The sequence below is a fragment of the Scardinius erythrophthalmus genome (genome assembly GCF_964197995.2).
Source record: "Scardinius erythrophthalmus genome assembly, chromosome: 10".
Classification (NCBI taxonomy): domain Eukaryota; kingdom Metazoa; phylum Chordata; class Actinopteri; order Cypriniformes; family Leuciscidae; genus Scardinius; species Scardinius erythrophthalmus.
Window position 1 is genome coordinate 45,343,994 of NC_138230.1, and position 27,617 is coordinate 45,371,610.

Sequence of the window (27,617 nt, forward strand, 5' to 3'; positions counted from 1 at the left end):
GCCTAAATACATGCCCAAAGTTCCCACCACTCCCAATGTAACCAAGACATTTTAGATTTCCACAATAATTCATTAAAATGTTCTGTTTTCTTTGAGCAATCTCATTCTGTATTAAACCGGCATCATGAAACATCCACTCATATTTGTATATACATTGACAATGAGAGTGTGTGCTGCTGTTATGCACATTAGAGATTCACATTGCTCTTTAAGGTCTGCGTGCTACAGGAACGCAACACAAGCTCACACTCTCTGCCCAGGGCAAACCTCATCGATGCATTGATGATCAAGCTCCTCTTTCATCCAACTCACAGCATTTTTAAGGGATAGAACAGGGAGTCTTTTTTAAATTAATAGTTTGTATTTGAAGAGCTGGTGCCCACGTGTTCTCACTTCTCACTCAATTCTGCTGAAAGAGGAGCTGCACTGATTGGTTGCCAGGTATTTGTCCCAGTCAAACAAAGAGAAACATGTGGAGCAGTTTCAGAAACAAAGTCACAATGACTCCATATGCTGGTAAACACCCAGTACTGTGATTTTAGCAGTCATTCTGCAACTGGTGAACAGCGTTATTATCTTTAAATCAGGGTTCACCAATCTCGGTCCTGGAGGGCCGCTGTCCTGCAGAGTTTAGCTCCAACCCCAATTAAACACACCTGAACCAGCTAATCAAGGTCTCACTAGGCATACTAGAAACTTTCAAACAGGTGTGTCGGAGCTAAACTCTGCCGGACAGCGGCCCTCCAGGACCGAGATTGGTGAACCCTGCTTTAAATCATTAAAAAGATTTAAATATAAATATAAACCATCCAGACTCCAAACTTTTGAACGGTATTGCAAATGTTCCATGTAGTGTCAACTTATAGTATACAATAATTATCCAATTGTTAAGAATTCAGGATATGTGATTTCTGTTCAGTATTTCCTGAAAGAAATAACATGAGACAAAAAAGTTGTTTTTATTTTTTATATTTGTATAAAAAAAAGAAAGTAAAAAAAAAACATGATTCTTCACCCAGAAGGCAGATATCAGGAGTGTAATGCAGAGCTCAGGAAAACACACACACACACACACACACACATACACACTACCTGAGGAGCAAGAGTGTGACACACATCACTGAAAACACCATAGTAAAAGCACTATTATTTACCAAGCTTAGTCGTGCAAACATCATCATCAGCATGGCTTTGACATTACTTCCTCAAACTGATGCTAATTCAGTGCTTTGATAAAGCTGTTATTAATCAGAGTGTTGGGATTTAACCCTGTAACTGAGTCTGATCTCCTCTGTCCAGATGAACGAGCCGTGAACGAAACACAGTCTGGACTGAAGATGGTCAGGTGTTTAACAGGAAGCGTACCGAGGTCATTTCCTCATGGTGAGCATGGCATTGACGTCCCACAGGAGGTTCCTCATCTGGTCCATCAGCACCTTCATCTCCTGGTTCTTCTGCCTCACTTTCTGTTAAAAAAGAAATTAATACTTTTATTCAGCAAGGATGCATTGAATTGATCAAAAGTGACAGTAAACATGTATAATGTTACAAATGTATAATTCCTGGAGCTCATGGATTTAATCCACAGCTGGTTCACCCATGGTTATATGCGTGATTAAAACCAAAACAAAGGAAAGGCTTGATATATTGCAGTGCACTAGTGTGTTCAGACTGAGATGGTAATGAACAGGGTTCTAGGAACTCAGTTATAGGAACGAGCCACCAGGATGGTTCCCCGAGAACTAGTGGTTCCCTTATGGCTCGTTTCCACTGAGCGGTACGGTACGGAACGCATTTATTTGCGTTTCCACTATCAAAAGTTGTGAATGGTACCAAAATGCCGAACCGTACCGTACCACTTTTTATAGTGTCTTCACACCAGGAAAGTCCGATAGTTCACTTGCTTTGGTCCGGACCAAATAGAATGTTGATTTTTTTTGTTTGGTACGGTTCGCTTTCACACTGCTCTTTTTGCAAGTGAACCAAAATGTGTAAACAAAACCACACGTGTGCTAAGGTCGTCCATTCACTGGACAGGAATTCTCAAGCAGGGAAAAGCAGGAAGTGCACAAACAGGCTCAGCATGGAGATATTTCGTAATGTAATATTTGTTATTTTACTGATTTGGTGTTATTCTCTACAAACGCAATATGAAGAAACTATATGGTATAGATAAAAGCCCGGCCGCACTGACAATTGATTGCTTGGGTCGTTACATGCGCGTCGTGAGGCACACTAGCGCGCACACACACACACACACAAGGTCTCTCGCTCCCTCTCTCTGCCGTGCGCGCGCTCTAGCTCGCTCGCTTTAGACACCATTATGCCAAAATGTCCGTTTTGTTAAGTATCCTCATAAGAGCAGTCAAATAAAAAGGCGCAGTTTTCTGCAATTGGGTCGGTTCATGTTCACACCGTAAACGAACCGTACCAGAGTTCGTTTGGAACCGTACCGAGACCACCTCTTCAGCTGGGTCTCGGTTCGATTGTTTGGTCCGCACCCGAGTTCGATTGCTGTATTCACACCTGCCCAAAAGGTCCGCACCAAGGGGGGAAACAAACTAGAGTTCGATTCAATCGAACCAAACGAGGCAGGTGTGAATACACCCTTAGGTACCCTTCCATTGGGGTACCTAGCACAGTGGTACGGTACTTAAAGGTGGAGCTAGACTCACTGCAGGAGGTTGATTGGTTGACAGAGAATCGTCACTTGCGCGTGCTACAAGAGGAATGACAACATAAGAAGCGCCATTTTTTACTACAGTTTAATATAATACTACTGTTACTGTGTCACGAAATGTAATTTTAAGAGTTTTTCAGGCGAGAATGTAGTTGTTTAAAGCTCAAATCTGTGGTTTATTTATAAAGATGATTTTTTTCCCCCGGTTGTGAGATCCATGCGATCAGCGGGCGCTCGGCTGGATGAGCCTTTCCTTGGCTAGTTCTTCTGACGTTCGCCGCTGACTCCGACGGTAGTGGTTAAACATGATATAATTTGTCTTGTGTAGACCTAACGGGCGGTCTTTGGTCTTGTGAATATATAATTCGTTCCCTGTCAATCGTTTTGGCTGAGGGCTAAGTTTAGTTTCATATTAACGTTATAGGCTATTTGTGTTTAACTTTACTTGTAATGTTAGACTAGAGCGCTGCATTTGGATATTTGACTGAATTGTTTGCTTTATTTCTTATTGTATAGATTCTTGTACCTTTTACTTAAACTTTTATATAGGCTATTATTGATAAAACTGAAATTTTACAAAAAGAAATATGGTTTCTTGTCATTTTTTTATTACAAGATTATCACTGATATTTATTGCAACATTTGTACAAAAGCATATATTGCCTGGAATATGTGTAGTTTTTTTTTTATTTAAACGAAAAGAGGTAACGTTAGGGTTGTGTTTTAAATTTTGTTTAGTTGTAAATAGAATAACTTAGTTATAACGTGCAGTGAATAATCAATATGTGTTGCGCATGAACCACATGTGTGTCCCTATAATGTTTAATTTATTTAAATGAAAACGAAAAGAGTAGGTGTTTTATAACATATTTCGTTTTATAGTTGCTTAAAATGTACATACAGAGTAACAGATAACCGGAAGTAGCAGAGCGAGCTGAGTGACGCTTTTAAGAACGCGCTGTACCATTGGCAGGAGTCGCACATGGCAAGTACAAACTTTGCGTACTTGATATTGAGAAAAGCCTAATGTCGGCGCTTGTCTTCTTGTGACAAACATGTCGAGGAGCAAGAACAAGCTCTGCTGTATGTCATCCATTGTAGTTTACTATGTTCTTCTTCGCGCGAAAATGACGTCGATCGAAACACCACGCCTATCAAGTAAGGGTACTGTTGGCAGTGGAAACGCTAGCCAGATCATGGTTAACAGACCCGAACCGTACCGTACCGCTCAGTGGAAACGAGCCATTAGGAACGTTTTCCTGTTGCATTCACACCGCCAGTAGGAACTCTGAAGTGACGCAAGACACGCTTGTTGTTGGGACTTTTATTTTGACGGCGCTGAGAATACCAGAACCTGTGCAAACAACCATACAAACGATATTCGCTAGAACTGTTATACATAGAAAGTAGGGATCAACCGATATGGATTTTTTAGTGCCGATGCCGATACCGATTTTTTTACGGGCTGCCGATTTTCTTGGGCCGATATTTGGAGCCGATACTGCTTTTGCTCACTCAATTTAAATCATAAAAATGACACAATGATGATAACAAATGTTACAAGTCTCAATTTAAAAAAGGAACATTTATTGAACTTAAAAAAAAAAAAAAAAAAATATTTGACAAATATTAAAAACATGTGAGGTAGAACAAGTAAAAAAAACTTCAGTGCTAAAATTACTGAAAATAAATATTTAAGCATAATTCAAATTCTTTAAGTAAATTCTGAAATAAATATTTAAGCATGAATAAAATAATTACACTATTGCACACAGTAGCAACAAGCAAGCAGCATAATAAACGTCTGTCTTTGCTATGCAGCCATGAACTGCGCTCTCCATGATGACATGGAGGAAGGATTAATTTATTTCCTGCCCTTTACAACTACATATATTTCTGGAGATGAGAAATAAAAACCCGCCCTGTCCAGCTATGATCAGCTGTTCGGCCGAGTATTCGATGCTGTCGTATTATTCCACCACGGATGCGGCATTCTGAAAAGTTGAGATGTTTTTATCTCGATGCGGCGCGGACGCGCTTGGAAAAAACAAGCGCGTCGCTTCCATTATGAGCGCGCATACCGCGCGCCTACATTTGAAATAACGAACTTGAGCGCGCAAAAGACGCGATATGTGAACAGGCCCTAAAAAATTTATTTGTTTTCATCTCAACACTGCATAGGAGCGCCTGGACAAACGAGCGCGCTGCATCGCATGCGTGTCGCAACCGCGTCGCTTCTTTTATGAGCATGTCCAAACCTCAGCCAGGTGGTCGCTGAATAAAACTCCCACAAATATCACGGAACAACGTCGGCATTATTTAATCCTATGACCAGTGTTCGTAACAGCTGCCGTATGCATATGGATGGCCTTAGGGCTGCACGATTAACCTTTATCGCATCGATATTGAGGTTTTAACTCCCGCAATAACCTAACCTCAGGAGTCTGAGGTTTTTTCCCCCACCTCTGACATTTGAGTGACAAACCTATTAGCCAATCAAAATGGTCGAATCTCGCGTTCCTGGCTTGCTGGCCAATTAGAAATGGCAATGGAAAGTTACAAGGTTGTATGCAGTGCACCGTATTTCTGTCAGCAGCAAAGCAGCTAACACACAACGTGTAGGCTACCTCGAATTGTGCCAATAGAAAAAGCTTGTAACTGCGCAGAAATGGCCGAAATATGCGACCATTTTTTGAGAATGTGCGAGTTAAAATTTTATGTGGTCGCATTTGTGCGAGTGCATGGTCATGTAGCCTACTAAGTTAAATTCACGCATGAATTTTCTGCATTGAACTTGTTTTAGCGCCCGCCAAAGTGAATTTTTGTCCCGCCAAAGTATTATTTGATCGGTGAGTAATGTAGATGAACTGCTGCGCTTGTGAGTGACAGGGCGCATGTTTAACAGAACGAGCAGAGAGAGAGCCGGTCGCGCGCGCGCGCATTCTCTCTCTCTCTCTCTCTCTCTCTTCGGAGCCTGGCGAAAGTAAACAAGACTTCACAGTCTCCAAACTAAGCGCTGTCTTGCTCTCTCTCCCTCGCACAAAATAAATCGACACGGTGGTAAAAGGTCGGAAGACCAAAGTTTCATGTGGATCATTCGGAGATTTTTTTTCCCCCTGAATTACCGCTGGGTGTGAATTGTGCTAAATAAATTGAACTCAAAAGCGTTCCGGACATTTAACTGACAAAAAAAAAAACTCTTTAATTAAACGAAAAAAATATCCAGTGATGAAATGTTTTCTGTGTTGACAGAAATCTTGGATGTCCATGTCCTAACTGCTGGGATAATCACACAACGCGCATGACACGTCCAATTCGCGAACTAATGACTCCTTTGAACCGATTCATTTTAATGAATGGTTAAAACAACTGATCTTTCCAACAGTGAACTCAGGAGACGTCTGAATCGGTGTATAACTAATCAGTAACACTTTACAATAAGGTTATATTTATTACATAAATTACATAAAAAGTACAGTTTTAAGCTTTAAAATAAATAAAACCAAAAAAATCGAAAATCGCACCGCAATCGCAATATTTGTCAGAAAAACCGCAATTAGGTTTTTTCTCAAAATCGTGCAGCCCTAGATGGCCTCAAACTTAGCTATTTGCAGCTCCTTAAATACAATGACAAGCAGTTTTATAGGCATTCGCGTTTTCCATTTGGACCCACAAACTTGCTTAGTTGCACGCACATATAGAGCAACGTGTTTCCACTTTTAAAGCGTATGGCAATATTTCAGCTAAGTCAAACAGTTAAAAGATGCTTTGAAAGTTTAAAACTTGCCGTTGTCTTGAAGAGGCTTCCAGCACTCTGCTAGTGTGGGAGGGGCAGTGCATGGGCTGCACGTGAACTGCAGCGTCTCCAGCATCACAGAGCTGCCTGCGGACGCCTGTATGTAAATAATGCCGGGAAAAAACTATCGGCGAACACAGCAGCCGCGTATCGGCCGATGCGATACACGTAAAACCCGCAAATATCGGCCCGATTTATCGGCCGACCGATATATCGGTCGATCACTAATAGAAAGTAGACAGTAATGAAGTTATTAGCGTATGGCGTGTGTTTGATGTCCAGTGTTGCTGAGCAGAAACACATAATCATGTTTCTCTTGGTCCCTCAAAGTCGCGCTGGGTTTTCTCCTCAGCGTAAAGATTAAGAGCTCCATCTATCTCTGTTTTCCATGTTCGTAGAGTCAGTTTGTGGAGTAAATATAGGATATAATCTGTGTGTTTACAGCCTTTTTAAATGGCGTGTGCTGGTGTTCCTCCAAATTAGTTCCTCCAAAACGAGTTCCTAGAAATAAAATCGTTCCTAGTTCATGCGCTGCGAAAATGCAAAAAACGGGAACTTCCGCCAATAGTTCTAGGAACTATGAAACGCTTCCTCCGGTGCGAAAGCCCTTTATGAAAAGCTGCGGTACCTTGTTGGGTTTGAAAGGAAAAGTGTGATATATGCAGTGCACTAGTGTGTTCAGAGATGGTAATGACAGTCAAACCTCTAGAACTTCTCGTCTCTCCTGAATCACGGCTGGGCTGCAGGTCTCCATCCTCACGGCTTCCGTCTCCTCCGACACAAACGGGACCAGCTGGAGGATCAGATATGATCATTAGGCTTTGAGGAAGGTCTTTGTATTGCATTACATGTTTTAAAACTACAGAGCTTTGATCATAAATCTAAACATTTAAAGGGTCATGAAACCCTAAACCAAATTTTCTGAGATTTTAACACAGGTATGTGTGTTGAACACCATTGAAGACAATGTTAGCATCTGTTAGATTTAATAGTAGGGGTAAAATGGTTAAATTTTATTTTTTTTACGCTATTTTCGTCTTCCGGGTTTAAAATCTTCATCGTGTCCACGTCACAGGCTGTGACGTGGCAGAGCACTATAGTACTTTGATGACTCATCGGTGTCTCATAATTATTCATGTACTGAGTTTTCTTATCCAATGAGAAGACACTGTCTCTTAATTATTCATGACACCACGTGGAACTTTCCAAAGACAGACATGTTAAACTGTGATATCGCGTAGTAGATGAGAGAGGCTATAATGGGACACGTGGTGCAAAAGTTCCAGTGCATCTTTCCCCGCGATTCTGCCCGGGCTGCCCGGCATCAACCACGGACACATCTAAACTATGGGTGTGTAGCAACCATTCAACGGGAGAATGGTGGACTTCGACCTTGTACACCAATGCAGGTTTCGGTCTTGCGAGTGATGCGGTTCCGAGGACTTTTCCTATCGCTTCAGAGGTGTGTGTGTGTGTGTGTGTCTAAAATGTAACCCTAACCGTTTTACTTGCATTTTGTTAAATAATCACTCGTTATTAAAATTTCGATATTTCAATAATGCCTCAATTGTATGGAACGTATGCTTAGTTTGTGCAAATTTCTATGACACTTTCCATCTTTATTATGTGGGTTTATGGGGCGCGTAGATCTATGTACGGAACTTTTTTTTTTTAAGCGGAAAATTTATTATTTCAAATATATGCATTTATAGTGTGTATATAAACAAATATATATTTTATAATGGCATAATTATACATATGCATGTACATTTATATGTTTTAAATAGAGTTATGATTACTGTAGTAGGCTATTATGTGTAGCAGGGCATTCAGTTACTTTTGAAAGGACAAAAATAAGGTGTCAGTGTATTTCATTAGACTTTAACTTTGCCAGCTATAAAAAAATCTAGCATTTCCTCACGTTTTACCACTGATTTTTTGTGACAGTCGATATGCATGGTCCACTTTGGGCTTTGACCACACCCACTCCCCTTTCTTCTCACAGCCACCACGCCCATTTAAGTTGCATTTTTCAAAAAGATTGTGAGCTAGACTTGAGCTGAAAGAGGGGGGTTTCATGACCCTTTAAATATCGTTTTACTAAGAAAGATTATTGGCACGTATTATATTGATAATTTAATTTTTGTTCATATAAATATAAGCATCTGCAGCAAAGTGCATATTTTTGAGTGTCTGATTAAAATTGAGGTGTTTTTTCCTCCATATTCTCACTATATCAGACTATATGAGACAAAAAACTGGATTTGATGGATCAAATATGATACAAATCATAAAATGTCTATTAAAATATTTTTCAGGGTTAAACTATAAATTAAATTTAATACATTTAAAATGCATTCTTTGATTATGATAATCAGAGCCGCCTTAACCTAATGTTAGGCCCCGGGGCTGAGAGGTTTTGTAGGCCCCCCCATCCCCTCGATTTATAGAGTCTAATTTCAAAAAAAGTGTAATATCTAATCTACATCACAGAATGCATTAGTTTCTTTCGAGACCTGTTTTCAATTTTAATATTGTTATTAACATATCACTGAGCACATAAACACAAGACACTTTATTTAACAACCACACACAGCAACTAAATTTCGCGAGCGACAAATAGGAAAGAAGCCTTCAGTGGAGCTCAGCTCCCGTCACCGTCTGGAGTGCAGTGCAGGCAAGACAGAAGAGTTCGAGGGCGATTTCACAGACTTATGACTTGACTGTAACTAACCACAAACATGGATATAATAAAATGATGCATGGAAAAGAAACTGTCGACAGTCTCAGTGAGTGTATGCTGGATTTAGTGCGTAAATCATTTTGTTTACAAATTAGACGCTTTGCAGTTGTTATAAAGATTTTATTTTGGATGTGTTCATTGTGATTATATTGGCTGGGTTTATAAAAGTTTATAAAATTGAAAGGATCATTGCTTGGTGCATTTGGAAACAAAGCTTGTCTATTTCTAAATGTAATCGCGTGCATCGCTGATGATTATAGGCTACTGTCCGTGTGTTGAAAAAAACTTAGATTAAACACACTCGCAACAGACACACCCCAAAGCGGAGACGTTACAGCGTTGCCAGCGGCCGCCAGCAACTTTTGCCGCTGTAGTGGACACGCACCGTAAATAAATTTATAAACTGTAGTCTTATAAATCAGCCTTAACGCCTCATTCGCGCCGCGGGACCTCTAGATGCGCGTAAACGCGTCGTTGCATTGACTTAACATTGAAATCACTCGCGCCAGACGCTCTTTTTGCGTTTGGTGTGAACGCACCATGACAATAACATTAGAGCGACAGCACTGTCTACCAACTCCACAAGCGACTAGCGACATACAGTGACAAAATCTGACAAGTTAAAACAATATGACCTTTTCAGCTCATCATGAACCTGAACTTGGGAGGCCCCTGGGCTTCAGCCCAGGTAAGCCCGTGCATTAATGCGGCCTTGATGATAATGCAGATGGCATCTAAAATACTATATAATAATACAAATAGTTTACTAATACAGTAATAATAATTAAAATAAGATGTATTAAATTAATTATGAGGCTGATCAGATCAAGTGTTTATCAGAATGATCTGTCAAGTCTCCTTCATTTATACAGCGCTTTAACAATATAGAGTTTCCCAGCAGCTTTACAGTGATAACAGGAGATTACAAACAGAGATTGTTTAGGCTTTACAGCAGCTCTAGAATAAAGTTATTGTCCAGATAAAGTTAGTTTTATTGATTGATTGTTTCACTTCCGTTGTAAAGATCATTAGTTATTAACTATACACAACACCGTTTTAACTGAAGACAGAACACTTTTAATGCGTTCTGGCCGTTCGTTCGCACGACAACAGTGTTTGTGCATCACTCATCATGTTCAGTCAGACTGACCTCAGCCGGAGACTCCTGGAGGTCAGGGGTCATCTCCACACAGCGCTCGTACAGCAGACGCAGCTTCCGGAAGAGGAGAGTCAGCTGACGCAGGTGTTCCTGAAGCTTCCCGAAACGATCCTGATACGCAGCCTGACTCTGCGTCACTCCATTGGGAAGCTGAGAGAAACACAGCTCCAGTACATCCGTTTCCCACACTTTAAAGCGGTGGTGAAATGACTCTTTTACAAGATGTAAAATCAGTCTCTGATGTCCCCAGAGTGTGTGTGTGAAGATTCAGCTCTAAATACCCCACAGATATTTTTTATAGCATGTTTAAATTGTCACTTTTTTGAGGGTGAGCAAAAACGCGCCGTTTTTGTGTGTGTCCCTTTAAATGCAAATGAGCTGCTGTTCCCGGCACAAGGGGCGGAGCTTCAAGAGCTTGTGTGTGTAGCTTTGTGTAGTTATAATTTCTACTCCAGGGTTTTTCCTACATTGAAAATTTTTTGCCGGCCGCCAAAACGATTTTTTGTCCCACCAAAGCCTTATTTGATCTGTAATTGGGTTTTGTGAGTGAAGCGGGCTCTACTGCCGGAGTGACGGAGAGAACGATCACAGCGCCCCACCCCCGCGCGCGCACTCTCCGTCTTCAGTTCTGTCTTTGCTCTCTCCCTCGCATCAAAATCAACTGATCTTAAAGGTCGGAAGACCGAATCCATGTTTCACGCGGTGCATTCGGAGAATATTTTTGCTGAATTAGCGCTGGTGTGAATTGCAGTCAAAAATTTTTTGCCTTATCTTCTCTTACAACTTGTGACAAGCATTCCGCACATGCAGCTGACGTAACTTTAAATAAACGCAAAAAAAAAAAAAAGTTTGAAGTGTTTTTGTGTGTGTTGACAAATCTTTCGTGATGTCATAACAGCCAGGATTCCCAATTTCCCACACAACACGTCCGCTAAAGTCAGATTCGCGACCTAATGACTCCTTTGAGCCGAGGGACAGGACACTGCAGTTCACAAAGGTTCATAATTTGCATGTGATTTAATGCCCTGTCGGTTAAACATTTAATTCGCGTGCTGATGCGCTGTTCTCAACGCGTGCGTTTCTCAGCGCGTGCATGTGAAGCTCACATGCACTAAAAGCCTGTCTAACAGCGCCTGGATACTGGAATAAGTTATCTTTCGAGTCTTATTGTGCTTATACTGTTAAATACACACAAGGTTTACATAAAGTCAGTTATGTCTAAAGTGAAAGCAAACTTGAGAAAATTTAGTAAATCTGCTTGTCAAATGCGTTAGACACGTTGCGCGCAACTCTTAAAGAGACAGTAGCATCAGTAAACAAGCTGCCGCTTGTCCTTAAAGGGATAGTTCACCCAAAAATAAAACTTATCTCATCATTTACGCACTCTAATGTTGTCTTGTTCCAAACCTGTATTAATTTCCTTCTAATATTTTCTAATATTTTTCTAATATTAATATTTTGAAGAATGTGGCTAAACAGTAGCTGGTCCCCATTGACTTCCAAAGGAGAAAAATATACTATGGAAGTCACTGGGGTACATCAACTGTTTGGTTACCCACATTCTTCCAAATAACTCCTATTTTTAACAGAAGAAACAAACTTATTCGAGTTTAAAACAACTTGAGAGAGTAAATTATGACAATTTGAATTTTTAGGAGAACCATTCCTTTAATGTTAATAAAACAACAAAATGCAAAGAGAAAATCACTCACTGCTATTGACTGATAACTTTAAGTAGCTTTAATAAGTATCAATGCATAATTTATACAGTGAAGTCTATGTTTTGTTTTATTTTCATATTTGTTAATTTAATTACTTTCTTCAACGCTATTGTTAAAGGGGGGGTGAAATGCTATTTCATGCATACTGAGTTTTTTACACTGATAAAGAGTTGGATTCCCATGCTAAACATGGACAAAGTTTCAAAAACTAAGTTGTACGTTTGAAGGACGTATTGCATCCTTCATATGCAATTGCATCTTTCATATCTCCAAAAAGTCTTTTGTTTTGTTATATTTTTATATTATATTATACCTAAGTTGTACGTTTGAAGGAGTATTTTTGTTCCAAAAATACTCCTTCCGGTTTGTCACAAGTTTCGGAAAGTTTTTTTCGAGTATGGCTCTGTCTGACGTAAGATAGAGCGGAATTTCCTTATATGGGTCCTAAGGGCACCTCTCCGGTAAGATCGCGGGCGCGCGCGCACTCGTAGACCAGAGCAAGAGAGCGAAAGCAGTTCGCCATCAATGCGCCCTGCCCGGCTTTTGGGAAGTCAATGTCACCAAAGAAGTGTGTTTTTGGTTGCCAGGGCAAGACAACCCTGCACAGATTCCCAAAGAACCCGGCGTTAAGGGACCAGTGGATGGAGTTTGTTTTCCTGAGCATAAACGGAGTTGTGTAAGACTGTTGTTCCCTGCATTTCGACGATGATTGTTTTATAAACAAAGCCCAGATCGACGGATTTGCAGATCGTCTAATGCTTAAGGATCGAGCAGTCACAATGATAAAGGTTCGCGGTCGTGCGTTGGAACAGTGAGTAAAACTGTTGAACAAATGTCTCTGTGTGTTGTTAGCTCGGCGCGTTAGCACAGCTTTAGCTCCGCCCACACGGCCCGCCTCCAGCCGCTCGTTTTTTTTCCGGAAAGACTCGGTACAGTCAATCTTTCAATTAAAAATATATTAAAACAAAAGACTTTTTGGAGATATGAAGGATGCAATATTACTCTATAGGTACTCAAGATTAACAGGAGATTGAGTGAAAATGAGCATTTCACCCCCCCTTTAAATACACCTGTAGCTGAAAACATAAAGCACTGTTTATTTAATTTGTATATTAAGTTGTGTATATGTAATGTGTATCTTTGATCTTAATATTTAATAACAAAGAAAATAATGACAAATATTTTTATCTTTGCCCCTGTCTGCCATTTTGTTTTGTTTTTTGTTACCTAAGGCTTTGTTTTTTAAAATATGGACATTAGTTTGGCTGTAATGCTCAGTCACAAAATAGTAAAAACAAAATATAAAAAGAATCGTGATAAAATCGTGAATCGTGATTTTCCTGAAAAAAAAAATTGTGATGATATTTTTGGCATATCGCCCACCCCTATGATGGCCCCCCCAAAAAAGAAAATAAAAAGAATGAACAACCAAATATTAACAACGAGGAACAAAAGAAACAAACATCAAGGTATAGATATAAAATAAGTTGTAATCGCTTTCTTTTACTCGCGTGACAGTGATCATTTTTCCATGAATAAATAGGATAAGAAAAAAATCACAACCTGTTTCTTTGTATTTATTTTAAATGTAACATTTATTGTCAATATTGGGCTTGTGGATCATGTGGGTACTAGGGTACTCTTTGCTGTGTGTGGATGACCATGACGGTCAGCCACCACCGAAGACCAATTTTGACCCAGGAAAAACCCTGTACTCTCTCATTATTTTGACTTATATCACTTCGATTAATGACTTTTTTAGCTCATAATTTTGACTTTTTGTCAATAAAATTGATTATTTAATGTTATAATGACTTTTCATATCAATTTTGATTAAGTGTCAATTTTGACTTTTATATGTACTTTTTAAAATCATAATTTCGATTTATTATATCAATTTCAAAAATGTTATCAATTTAGATTTTTTGTCATAATTTTGACTTCAATATGATCATTTTGATTTGATATGTGAATTAATTTTTTATTATAATTATATTTTTTGTCATAATTATGACTTTAAGTCAATTTCGATTTAGTATGTCAATTTTGAATGTCATAATTTTTTACTTTTCAATGTTTTAAAAATGACTTTTTAATATCACAATTTTGATTGTCATAATTTCTAACTTTTTGTCAATTTTGACTGATGTTATAATTATGACTTAATTTTGTTAATATGTCATAATTTCGATGTAGTATGTCATAAATTCAAGTTTTTTTCTTTTTTAACGTTATAATTATTACTTTTTTGCCATTTTGATTGTCATAATTATAACTTTTTTGAATTTTTAATGTTATAATAATGACTTTTAATATAATTTTGATTGCATATTTTAACTTTTTGTCATAATTTCAACTTTTTAAGTCATAAATTCGATGTAGTATGTCATAATTTCCCTTCTTATTAAAATTTCAAATGTCACAGTTATGAAAGCATGCTATTTCTCTTGTGTGTCAGCGATCGTCTTGATGTCCTCATGGTCTGATGAGTGAGTCTCGGGTGAGCGGCTCTTCTCACCTGAGTGGCGCGCGTGATCTGGAAGATCTCCATGGTGCGCGTGACGATGTCCTGCACGGTCTCCTGGCCGATGCGACACAGGTACACAGGTGAGATCTCTCTCAGCTGCTGCTGCTGAGGGCCAGGCAGACCCACGCCGGGCCCCGGGCCCTTCTGAGGGACCGCAGTGGACATCTGCACACAGAGAGCGCTTCAGAGTCAATAACAATAACATAAACAACCATCATTTCCCTTTATAGCTCTGTAATTAAACCTGACCTGAACTCTTAAACCTGTTAACCTGCTAATTTAGTCATAAATCGACATTTTGAAAGATTCAAAATATTAAATCATTATGAGATAAAAGTCGAAATAATGAGATAAAATCGAATTTATAACATACTTAGGCGAAATTCTGACATATTCAGTGTTAATTACTACCTCGAAAATTGAAATCGTGACTCATTTTATCATAATGACTTCGAGTAACGTTATGTCGCAATTTCGACTTTTTAATGCCATAATTTCGATTTAGAATGTCATAATGTTGACCTTTTGATTTTATAATTGACTTTTTAAGTCAATTATTTTGATTTAGTATGTCATTATTTAGACTTTTTATGTCGTAATTTTGACTTTTTATGTCAGAATTTTGATTTAGTACGTCAATTTCTATTTTGTGTCATACTTTTGATTTAGTATAGAATAATTTCGACTTTTAAATGTAATAATTATGACTTTAATATAATAATTTTGGTTTAATGTCATAATTTCGTCTTTTCTGAGGAAACCAGACACACAATGGCGCTGGTTTATGAATGGATAAACATAACACAGAGTTCAGCGCTTCAAATTCGGAACACAAACTTTGTGTAGAAACTCACTGAGTATTGACGTTGCTCCTGCTGCTTGGGTAGTTTATTTGTCGCGTTATTAACCATAAAAAAATGCTAAACATGAATGCGAGACTTCTGCACTCGCTCCCATTCAGTTTCAAACAGATGAGCGTCAGCCATCACTTAATGCGTCATTTCCTGTTTCATGAGATACCTTTAAAGTCCCCCTGTAGTCAATTGCATCCCTGAAAACTCATCTTTATTCACCAAATTGACATATTTAAACATTTTTTCCTTGAAAAAAATTCTCTCTCTTTTTAAATTTATTAAACGTTTTATTAAGTAATGAATTAATTATAAGTTTTTTGTACTATTAATTAAATTATTATTTGTACTATATATTCCTTCATTATGTTCACTCAGTATCACTACGCTTTCTTTTTAGTTTATTTAATTAATTAATTAATTAATATTTATTTATCCTATGTTATATATCTTTGGTAATATTAATGTTAATATTTGTATTATAATGCAACATAATGAAACTGAGATTTTTCATTTCTAATGTTGGTAATACACAATTCTGAATATTATTTGCAAAATGATGTGCACACATTTGCTTTACCGTATACTATTATTTTGAAAGCGCGTACTCTCGCGTTATGTCTCGCGAGGTTTTCCGTCTCCACCACGTACTAGCTTCAACGTGTGTTTGCGGTAATCCTGCCTCGTTCACTGCATATGGTATGAATTCATGGCTTTTTGATTTGATTTACTCAAGTAAGTATAATTCAAAACATACATATGTGTTGAATATGGTTTTAAAATTTGTTTAGCTTTATGTGTGCTCGCCAGTCAGTCGACTCTTATCGTATTAGTTCTTTATAATTCAACAATAATAACATAAACAACCGTCATTTGCCTTTACAGCTCTGTGATAACCTGACGTAACGTTAAACTCTTAAACCTGTTAATAACCTGCTAATTGAGTCATAAATCAAAATTATGAAAAACTCAAAATATTAAGTCATTATGAGATAAAAGTCGAAATAATGAAATCAAGTCGAATTTATAACATGCTTAGGTGAAATTCTGATATATTAAGTCACAATTACGACCTTTAAAAAAATTTGAAATGTTGACCTTTATCATAATGACTTGTTGAGTAATAATATCGACGGAGTATGTCGTAATTTCGACTTTTTAATGTCATAATTTCGATTTAGTATGTCATAATGTCGACCTTTTGATTCTATAATTTACTTTTTAAGTCAATTTTGATTTTGTATGTCATTATTTAGACTTTTTATGTCGTAATTTTGAATTTTTATGTCATAATTTTGATTTAGTATAGAGTAATTTCGACTTAATTAATTAATGAATTAATTTAGACTTTAATGTAATAATTTTGGTTTAGAGTAATAATTGTCATAATTTCGATGTAGTATGTCATCATTTCAACAATTTCAACTTTCTATCATCATTTTCTTTCTTTTAATGCCTGATTTAACCTGAGGTGAACTCTTAGACCTGCTCACCTGTTATGAGAATATGACGCAGGCGTTTTCCAGTCCTGAATCTGCCGTGTTAAAGCACCATGGGCTTATACACTTGGACTAGTGTCTGAAGTAGTTGCTAACAGCATATCTCCTGATGTGAATGGTTGTTGACAGGTTGGAGCAGAAGATGGCAGAGAGCGGGTGTCATCTCGACCCGCAGACTCGGGCCGGCGCGGGTCCCAAAGCCCTGGAAGGGTCCGGCTGTGGCCTGTCTCGGTCTCAGAGCGAGGTTCTGGAGCGCTGTCTGCACACTCTCACTCATGCCAAGAACGACAGCCACGTTTTAGCAGCGCTGCTCCTGGTAAACAACAGCTTATCCTCTTCATCCATATCAGTGATCGACCCGCATCGTTTTTATTCTGGTGGCCAATGGCTGATATATGTGACATCACACACACTATTTAATATAAAGTCACCATGAAATCAAAATTACTATTATTTAATGTAACATTGCATTACATTATCGATCCACATCATTATTGTTTTAAATTCATTGGCCTTCTCTTCTGTGATGATGTGGGCGGGGAAACCTGTCACTCACATTAGATCAGCCAATAGCAAACCACAACCATCCAATCAATTCCCCACACAATCAAGCCCCGCCCACATTTGTTCTTGTTCCAGAAGCGTTTCACTCGAATATACGGCACTATCGGGAAGACTACTTCCCTTTCATGCTTTAAAGATAGTAATTAACACATCCATAAACATTTCCCAAACTCCAGCATCCGAACGCAAGAGAACGTTTCGTCCACCGCGAATATAAGAGCCCGATTGCAGCGACTTCCATTTTTATTTTCCCATGATTTTGTCTTCTTGAACACATGAGATGGAAATGCTGCTTTATTTTTAAATGTTTTATGCGATATTCCAAAGTTAACCTTCATCCTTATCTCACACTTTGTAACACATCTTTCCTTCGCGGGTCAAAAATGACCGAAAGCACTAAAATTATACTTTTTTTGTTTGTTTTTTGTCCAGAAAGCTTATTTTATTTCATTTTGATCATATTTTTTCTATTTTTAATGCAATTTTTTGGAGATTTGTGTATTTTTTTTCTTTTATTTACCTTTAAAATACTAGATTTGATCAATAAATAATAAATAAACAGTAATTTAGGCACATCCCTCACATTCTTTCAACTTAAGTTCAAAATAACTCACAATTTCATGCATGACCCTTTTAATTCAGCTCAAAATATCTTACACTGGGTGTCTCCCGACCTCTTGTGGAAAAACTAATAATATAAGATGATAATTCATGACTCTAGATGGCCTTATATCTCTATATGGAGCGAATGAGCAGTTCCTCTGGGTCCTAAAGTCAGTTTCTCTTCAGTATGCGTTCAGATACACATGTAGACATTATACAATAGTTTTTTGGTGAAGTTTTATTATTTTTAGTTAGCTAGTATTTTGAGCATTATTAGGTTTTTCTATGTGTACTAAAGCATTCCTTGCATTCCATTCAATCCTAAATTGACCCGCAAGGGAAGGATTTGTTACTTCTTTTAAACTTCAACCACAAAACTCCTTGAATCCAAAAAAAAAAAAAAAAATTCATTCAACATTTAAGTCCTAGAATCTTGGACCCCTCAGATGAATTAAAAATTCATTCCGGGTCAAAATGACCCGAGGGAAGGATGAGGGTTTAAATTCACAACTTTGAGTGGAAACATAAGTAGTTTTCTCTTGTGCGTTTAGATCACGCGCTTGTGTCCGGCCGGACAGATGGACTCCGGGACTCTCCATCGGATCTTCGAAGCGGTCGGCCTGAATCTTCCCGCTCGTCTTCTGGTCACAGCGTTCCGGGGTGAAGACGGGTCCGGGTTACCCCCGCAGGACCTGATCTCTCTGGGCTCGGCTCTACTGGCGGCTCTCAGCACGGATGCTAGCATGGTCGCGCATCCACAGCTTCTCAGCACAATCCCTCTGATCCTGAGCGTTGTGGAGAACGGACCCACCCGGCCCGAGAGAGCAAATGAATCCAAGAGCATCTCCGGATCCCAAAGTGCTACAGATTCCCAGAACGCCCTTGATGAGGCGTTAGCTTGCGACTGCTACCAGGTATTAAGCGCTGTATGTGCTTTACCGCAAGGTCCCGATCAGCTTCTCACACGCGGAGCCATTCCGGCTCTAACTCGAGCCGTACTCAAAAATCAAACTCTTAGCCATGATAAAGGCCTTCCGTTATTGGGACTCATGTTATCTTCCAGTGCGAGACTGCGAGCTTGGGATAAACACTCGTCTGATCTGCTCTCGCTGTTGGGTATCGTCGCGGAAAACTTCTCCCAGGCTTCCAAACATGCCCGATTAACGATGTGCACAAATATCCCACTGTTTCTCCCTCCTCCCGGGATCGAGTCGGAAAACCAGGTGCTTAAGGAGATTGTGGGTCGTCTATGGGGTTCACTCCGGCCTTTGGTTCAGGGAAAAATCAGTAAGGAGCATTTAGGCCCAGTTTTAGTGGCATCCGCCTGCCTTCTGGATCTGTTCGGATGGGAGTCAACGGGGCCGCCTAAGTTCTGTTGTTTGCTGGTGAACCGGGCGTGTGTGGAGGTGAGGATGGGTTTAGAAGAGTCGCCGGGAACTGAGATCGACCCGCAGCTCCAGCACACGCTCACCGCATGCTATCGCATCATGGAGGCGGCGATGGAGCAGGCCTGCAGCCAGGGGGCGCCGTCGAGTCCTGCCCCGCCACAGGGGGCACCGTCGAGTCCTGCCCCCTTAAATCCTGCCCCGCCACAGGGGGCGCCATCGAGTCCTGCCCCCTCAAGTCCTGCTCCGTCACAGGGGGCGCCGTCGAGTCCTGCCCCCTCAAGTCCTGCCCCAAATCCTCCCTTGCCACAGGGGGTGCCGTCGAGTCCTGCCCCCTCAAGTCCTGCCCCAAATCCTGCCCCGCCACAGGGGGCGCCGTCGAGTCCTGCCCCCTCAAGTCCTGCCCCAAATCCTGCCCTGCCACAGGGGGCGCCGTCAAGTCCTGCCCCAAATCCTGCCCCGCCACAGGGGGCGCCGTCAAATCCTGCCCCGCCACTGACGGCCATCGCTGGCCTGAGTCTTCAACAGAGCCGGCAGGTCTTAGGAGTTCTGAAGGAGGCCTTCTCTGCCGAGATGTACTATCTGAAACAGGTGCGAATGCAAGGGTTAAACATGCATGTCATCGTCCAAAAGTTTGGGGTCAGGGAGATTTTTTTAATGTGTTTAAAAGAGTCTCTTCTGCTCAGCAAGGCTGCATTTATGTGATCAAAAATACAGTAAAACAGTGTAATATTACTCCAGTGTAAATCAGCTGTTCTCTATGTGAATATACAGTAAAGTGTAATTTATTCCTGTGATCTAAGCTGATGTTCAGCATCATTACTCCAGTCTTCAGTGTCACATGATCCTTCAGAAATCACTCTAATATGAGGATTTGATGCTCAAGAAACATTTATGATTATTATCAGTGTTGAAAACCGTTGTGCTGCTTCATCATATATGTGTTTTCATGATTCTTTGATGAATACATTTCAAAAGAACAGAATTTATTTAAAAATGGAAATCTTTTGTAACATTATAAATGCCTTTACTGTCACTTTTGATCAATTTAATGCATCCTTGCTGAATAAAAGTATTAATTTCTTTCCATTAAAAACCCCAACCTTTGAATGGTAGTGTATATGCTGTATATGGTTGCACTTTATTTTAAGTTGATTTCATTGTACTTACTTCAAATAATTAATTTGATTAACTATTAATTATTTAACTACATCGGTTTAGGGTTAGTTTCTTGTAATTATGCATAATTTACTGTTATTACAATAGGAAGTACGACGTCACCTTAAAATAAAGTGTTCCCATATATATTATTAGAATTTAGTTTGAAGAATATTCTGTTTAATTGAATGGAAATGTACTTTAAAAAAATGTTTTCATGTTATAAAATTATTTGAATTTTGAATGGGAATGTACTTAAAATGTTTTCATGTTATTATTAAATTATTGGAATTTAGTTTGAAGAATATTCTAAGTTAAATTGAAAGGAAATGTACTTTTATAGCATGTTTTCATGTTATAAAATGTGTCTCGTTTAGGTGGAAGAGAGCGCCTACGCCGACCCGTTTCTGTTCGCCACGTTCCGCTCGCTCTGTGCTTGGCTTGCTGAAGAAACCTCGTGTCTGAAGGACGACGTCATTGAGCTCCTGCCTTTCCTCGTTGGCTATGCGAAAAGTCACTTTGAGGGAGGGGGGGAAGGAAAGGGGCTTTCTGATTGGATGTCACAGATGTCCATGAGCAACAGATCACATGATGCGACCTGGAGCAGAGACGCTGCTCTTAGGTAAGAGAGACGAGCCTTTTCTTTAAATTATGCTATTTCCCATCTTCATCTTTAGTGTGTAGTGTTGCTGTTTGATCATGAATAATCTCCAGTTCTTCTCTATATCAGTGTCAGTGTTCCTGAACTCCTGAAACGCCTCCATTGTATCTTGAGTTTCTTCCGGGAACGAACACGTCACAATATTCCTCATTATAATAATTCATGCGCAGAATAAAGGGGCGGGGCCTGGTTGAGTTAGTTAGTAGTGTGTTAAACTGGCGGTTATGTTAAAGGGGTCATATAATGGTACATGCACTTTTACAAGTTGATTGCACTGAAATGTGTGTTGGCAGTGCCTGTACACAACCATCCTATTATGATAAAAATCCATCCAGTGGTTTTGTTTTAATCTCCTTATATGTTTGACCCTCTCTGAAATCAAGCCGTTCGACCGTGTGACGTCATAAGATCGTACGCCCCTCCCACGATTGTGATTGACAGCTGTGTTGCAACACAAGACCCGCCCTGAGTGAGCTGTGACAGCTGTCATCATAGTAGTCCGCCATTGTGGATATGCTGGAGCAGAATGGCGTCTAAGCGATTGTGGTGTTCTGTTCTTAGATGTAATAAGGAACACAGCAGTCATTTGGATGTTCCTAAATCCGAGCCGTTGAAGAGTTTTGTTTTTGAAGCGAGGATCAAAGGATTGACGCGGGGATTCCCTCACGGGGATTCCCCACGATCGTCCATGCTTTCATGTTTGCGCGAATCATTTCACATCAGACAGCGTTACAAACGAGAAAAAAACGGATCGGTACCAACGTGTTCCTGCTGAACCTCCAGAAAATGTGAGTGTAATGTTTTATTAACCTTTATATTAGTATTTATATTAATCTTTGCAAATTTGCAAACCTTGCTGCACGCTTCATGATGAATGCATCTAAGGTTTACACTCAGGTACATTACGGCATGTTTTCTATGTACGACCTTCTCAATATAATTCATAATCCCACGTTTAAAATGAACAACGCGTGGTTATTGTGTTAGAAACGGTGTACGCACAGAACAGAGGGGCGGGGTGAGCAAAGCTCATTATCATTTAAAGCTGTATGCACTGAAACGGCGTGCTGAAAACAGAGCTGTTTTTGAGCAGGTAAAATTAGTGTTTTCTTACAATACTAATGAGAATTTTTAATTAAAGTATATTACAAACTTTTAATTTAGACCCTAAAGAATCATATTAGCTTGTACAAAAATGGCATTATATGACCCCTTTAAGGGGGCGGGACATTTCCCAAACACACTCAAAGCGCTCGACCAATCACAACACACTGCTCCAGCCGACCAATCAGAGCACAGTGTGCTTTTCAGAAGGAGGGGCTTCATAGAGACAGGAACTAAACAGAGCATTACTGACAGACTGGGAAGAGAGGAGCCGCAACAATGGAGAATATGAGGAGAATAATCAACATTCAAGCAGGAAAACCTGTTCTAGTAGAGTCTGAACACAACATCAAGTCTAAATGCTCTTTCCTAGATATCTCCTCCCAGCGCTGTGTCACCTCTCGGCTGAAGACGAGCCTCGACGGGTTCTTCTCTCTCTGGAGACTCCAGCTCTGCTCCTGGGTTTTCTGAGGAAAGGCTGGGGGTCGTTGAAAGGTCAGAGCGGGAAGACGGTGACCCGAGACCCGAGTCTCGAAACCGCGTGTTCAGCTTTACTCAACTTCGCCGTCACAGAGCCAGAGCGAGTCAGGTAAACACCGAGCAGAACTCGCTCAGTTAAAGGTGCAGTGTGTAATATTAGGAGGATCTGTTGACAGAAATGCGATATCATATTCATAACTGTGTTTTCAGTGGTGTATAAAGACCTTACGTAATGAAGCGTTATGTGTTTATTAGCTTAGAATGAGCATTTCTCTACACACACCGCGGGTCCGCTTACATCGACATGTTTCTACGGTGGCCCTGAGCGGACAAACGCGCTTCCTCACTGTTCTTCGTGATAAGAAGCGAGCTAAAGTCAGCGAATAAAACACTGACACAATGATGAACAGGTGACAATAATATTCGCAATAACATCGTTTTACTGAATAATTAAGTAAACCTAATTTCTTAATTTATCTTTGTAATGAAAGCTCATTGCTTAACTGGCTACTCTCCGCTGTCTCAGATGACATCACTTCCTGTCAGCCACCGTAACTTCTGTTGGGTGCAATTCACAACCTCACCACTAGATGCCGCTAACAATTACACACTGCACCTTTAAATATTATAACATAAATTTAAATGAACAATGTAACAAATTAGAACATTCCTGAACATTTGATGCCACAGTGTTTTAACATACACACACACACACACGCGCTCTCTCTCTCTCTCTCGCTCTCTCTCTCTCTCAGGAATGATCCTTGTTTCCTGGCTCTGGAGAAACTACTGAGCGAAGCACTTCCTGTTCTTCTTCATAAGCCACGCCTCCTGGTCTTCACAGCAAACTGTTGCACTCTGGGCCTCATGATTGGTCGACTGAAGTCCGCGTCCACAGGTACTGTTGGCTCAGTTAGAGGGATGTACCGTTTCATTTGAACAATTCTGAGTTTCATATAGAGGTTTTAAGTAAAAAGGTAAGTTTGCTTGGCAGGTTTATAATATTTAACTTAAGTTAAAGCCTTAAAAAGACATTGTCATGACTTAAAAAATGACACTTATTTTATTTCAGCTGACATTATTTATTTTTGTTTAGTTTAAGTGCTAAAATAAATTAAAACTAAATCTTAATAAAAACTCTAAACAAAAAAAATAATACAAAAAAACGCATAACAAAATTACTAAAACTAACTAAAATTAAAATGAAAACAACATTTAAAAATAAAATCTAATTCAAAATATTAATTTTTAAAGGCAGAGCAAGTTAATGCATTATCAACTTTCAACTTTATTTATATAGCGCTTTTCACAATACAGATTATGAAGGAATGTTATGAATATGAATATAACTGTTTCTGTTTTTTATGAATAATGTCCACCAATGAAACATTTACAATAAGAGCAGAAATTAGTAGTAAGTAATTAAAGGAATTTTGTTTTGACTGTAAATACATCTTTAAAATGTGTTTAGGAATGCATTAAAATATTAAATGTAAAATATAAATATATAAAATACTGGTACAATATTCAGATATAAATAAAATATAAAATAATAATATATAAAATGATAATAATAATGTAAAAAGAAAAAAGAAAATTAGGGTTGTGACTGATAACGGATAAATGTTTGTCATTTAAAATTATTTATTTTATTTTATTTAGAAATGTATTTCTATTTTAATTTGAAATAATTTTTTGTATTTTAAATAGTACAGGCGTGCTCAACTCCCAAATCATTAATGTGTGCGAGTAATAAAGAAGTTATCAAAAATAAAGATGAAAAACCGCACTCTCAAAGTATAATTTCATAGATTTATTGTTACCATGTCCACACAGACACGTTTGGCTTAGGTTTTTCATCTTTATTGTTTATAAAAAGTAACTTTAAGTGAGCATTAGACTACAGCAAAGGTATTAGAAATATAAAAATATGGAAAATGCTCACGCACAAATATCCAAAACCTGCTTATTGTTGCTTGTTAAATTGTTATGACTGATAACAAATAAATGGTTATTTAAAATAATTTTTTTACATTTATTTAGAAATAAGAAATGTATTTAAAATAATTTTTAATTTGAAATACTACAAGATTACTTTTAACAGTGTAATTAAATTATTAGTGCATTAGAAATGTAAAAATACAGAAAATGCACAAACAATATTGTGTTATGACCGATAACCGATAAATATTTATTTAAAATTATTTATTTTATTTTATTTAGACATTTGTTTAAATTTTAAATACTACAATATTACATTTTAACAGTGTTATTAAATTATTAGTATTTATAAAAGGCAACTTTAAGTGAGCGTTAGACATTGCTTGTTAATTTGGGTTATGACTGATAACGGATAAATGTTTGTTATTTAAATTATTATTATTCATTTATTTATTTAAATGTAAATTTTAAATACCACAAGACTACATTTTAACAAGTATTAGAGTTTATAAAAAGTAACTTTAAGTGATATATTTATATCAGGGTTTTTCCTGGCGCAAAATGAGGCGGAGGTGGTAAAATCCTAATAATGTATTTTAATAATAACAAATGTTAATAATGTTAATGTTAAATGTTAAATAATTAAATGTTATTTTTCATAGATCATCATATAGCCTAATGTGTTTTTCGGCATTATTTTTGTGGGTGGGGCCTGTACCCCTAGGGGGGTCCGGGTGCATGCCCCCCCGGAAGAAATTTTTGTATATTTTAAAGATAAATTCATTAATCTGGTGCACTTTGAGTCACCCAAATCCACTGTTAAAAATAAAAAAATCCACCCGCAAACCGCCCATATTCTTTGATTTAGATATCTGCATCTGATCACCACATTATAATTATTCAAATTTTCAGTGTTAAGCATGATAATATGGCTACATATCACACTGAAGTTGGCTAATTATAAATGAACATTTATTTAAAATAAAAGTTCTTCTTTTGGCAAAATTACATTTCCTTAATATCCTTAACAGAGGCTTTACTCCATTCAAACTTAAATTGTCAATGTTTCATTACATCACTGTTTGAAAACAGAATAATTTTTTGTACCTTTATAAGGTTTTATTTTTCATTTTTTGTTTGCTCCATCTTTCATTTCAAATTCTTAAATTTAATCAATACATTCAATTAAAATAAGGCATTAGGCTGTTTCCAATCAAACTAAATAATTTACATTGGAAAAAGTATAACTTTATTAAATTAGATTATTTTAAATATTTTTGAATATACAAATAAGGAATGTTGAAAAGAATGATACTTTATGAAACTAAAACACCAGTAGGAGGCGGCAGGCGACCGTCTTAATGAGCGAGTCATTGAGTCATTCATTCAAACGATTCGTTCAAAAGGCTGATTCATTACGAATGAGGCAGTTTATGAATAGGTAATTGAATCTTTGACTCAACCGATTCGTTCAAAACGCTGAATCATTCAGTGATGAAACATGGCTGAAGTGTTGCTGTGAGTGTTGCGGTTGTTCTGCTGTGATCTTTGTTTGGAATTATTTTCGCTGCTGAAACAGAACAAAAACAGTCATTGCGTCTAAAATGTAAATGACTTAATTTTAACTATTTGTTTATTGAACTGCTATGAAATCAGTCTCGGTTTCAATCTTGATGGCATTCAGGAAAACGAAAGTAGAGTGATGCACGTTCATTGCGTTTTACCGTGATGAGAGTTCCGTGTCTTTCAACAAACTCAACACAAAATTATTTATCTGTCATCCACCCTCGATTAATTGGAATGGAATGTTTTTATTACTTATCCGCGCGCAGCAGCAGCACTATACGGTTTGACTGAGAATGGACACATGCGGTAACCGCAACAGAACCGTCACGGTGGAAAAAGTGTATCTGACCATGACTGTCTGTCCGAGTTTTGTCGAGAGCCGGAGGCGGCACGAAATTTGACGGAGGCGGCCGCCTCATAATTCTCTATGCAGGAAAAACCCTGTATATAAATAGACTACAGCAAAGGTTTTGGAAATCTAAAAATACAGAAAATGCACAAATATCCCAAACCTGTTCCTAATGGTTTCCTTGAATCCCTGCAGAGCCTGAACCGGGCCAGCGGCGCTTCTTCTCCTCGGCTCTGGGTTTCCTGCTGAGCGCGGTGCAGTCGGGACCGGCCCGGGAAGCGGCCCGGATCAGTGTCCTGTGGGAGGAGTGCTGGGGAGAGGCCGGAGAGCTGTGGAGGCTCAGTCTGCAGGCTCTGGCCGCTTGTGTCCGGGTCCAGTCCTGGATAACCGGCCTGATCCGGGACGAGCGGTGGCTCCAGAACCTCTTCGCTCGGCTGGGACCCGGCGGGCGTCTCTCGGACCGAGCTTCTCATGAGGTTCTGGAGGAGGTTCTGTGTGTCGTGGCCCGGCAGAGTCCGGCGTGTCTCCAGGAGATCCGGGAGCTGCTCAGGAACACAGCATCTCCTCAGGGAATGCCTCGGCTCAGCAGAACTCTGCTGGAGTCCAATAAGACTATATAATAAGCACTTACTGTATTGACATGTTTGCCTTTGTCACATTAAAAATACACTCTGCGGTCGAAGGATATCCAGAATATTGAATAAAAATATTTTTGCTTTTGAAGTGTTATTTTATGCATTGTTTTGATCCAGTAGCTCAGCTTGTGGAGTACGGCGCTTGGCCCGGATTCATCAGGAGCAAATCCTGATAGAAATGTCCCTGGGAGTGAC

The 27,617-nt window shown here is 38.8% G+C and overlaps 2 protein-coding genes across 3 annotated transcripts; one reads left to right on the top strand and one right to left on the bottom strand.

The window, feature by feature from the left end:
- Nucleotides 1-700: 700 nt before the first annotated feature.
- LOC308697698 (mediator of RNA polymerase II transcription subunit 30) lies at nucleotides 701-17,036 on the bottom strand. 2 transcript variants are annotated; one of them, XM_081377134.1, is made up of 5 exons: nucleotides 15,481-15,667; nucleotides 14,618-14,791; nucleotides 10,370-10,528; nucleotides 7,180-7,269; nucleotides 701-1,466 (listed from the first exon to the last, which is right to left on the bottom strand). In XM_081377134.1, the coding sequence occupies exons 1-5, from the start codon at nucleotides 15,535-15,537 to the stop codon at nucleotides 1,371-1,373; spliced, it is 576 nt and encodes a 191-aa protein (XP_081233260.1). In that variant the 5' UTR covers nucleotides 15,538-15,667; the 3' UTR covers nucleotides 701-1,370. The 2 variants fall into 2 exon arrangements, with proteins under 2 accessions (XP_081233260.1, XP_081233261.1); XM_081377135.1 differs by lacking the exon at nucleotides 15,481-15,667 and adding an exon at nucleotides 16,971-17,036 and having other exon boundaries at nucleotides 803-1,466.
- ncdn (neurochondrin) lies at nucleotides 16,111-27,510 on the top strand. Its single transcript, XM_081377133.1, has 7 exons — nucleotides 16,111-16,212; nucleotides 17,106-17,292; nucleotides 18,695-20,119; nucleotides 21,064-21,308; nucleotides 22,825-23,040; nucleotides 23,687-23,829; nucleotides 26,983-27,510. The coding sequence occupies exons 2-7, from the start codon at nucleotides 17,119-17,121 to the stop codon at nucleotides 27,405-27,407; spliced, it is 2,628 nt and encodes an 875-aa protein (XP_081233259.1). The 5' UTR covers nucleotides 16,111-16,212; nucleotides 17,106-17,118; the 3' UTR covers nucleotides 27,408-27,510.
- Nucleotides 27,511-27,617: the final 107 nt, after the last annotated feature.

Bases quoted from the DNA above. Each gene is read 5' to 3' on its own strand.
- ncdn (XM_081377133.1), top strand. From the start codon at position 17,119: ATGGCAGAGAGCGGGTGTCATCTCGACCCGCAGACTCGGGCCGGCGCG. The intron at 17,293-18,694 runs GTAAACAACAGC...TTGTGCGTTTAG, and splicing joins TTTTAGCAGCGCTGCTCCTG to ATCACGCGCTTGTGTCCGGC. The intron at 23,830-26,982 runs GTACTGTTGGCT...GAATCCCTGCAG, and splicing joins ACTGAAGTCCGCGTCCACAG to AGCCTGAACCGGGCCAGCGG.
- LOC308697698 (XM_081377134.1), bottom strand. From the start codon at position 15,537: ATGGTTAATAACGCGACAAATAAACTACCCAAGCAGCAGGAGCAACGT. The intron at 10,529-14,617 runs GTGAGAAGAGCC...TGTTTCTCTCAG, and splicing joins AGATCACGCGCGCCACTCAG to CTTCCCAATGGAGTGACGCA. The intron at 1,467-7,179 runs GTTTGACTGTCA...CTTTTTTAACAG, and splicing joins AGAGACGAGAAGTTCTAGAG to AAAGTGAGGCAGAAGAACCA.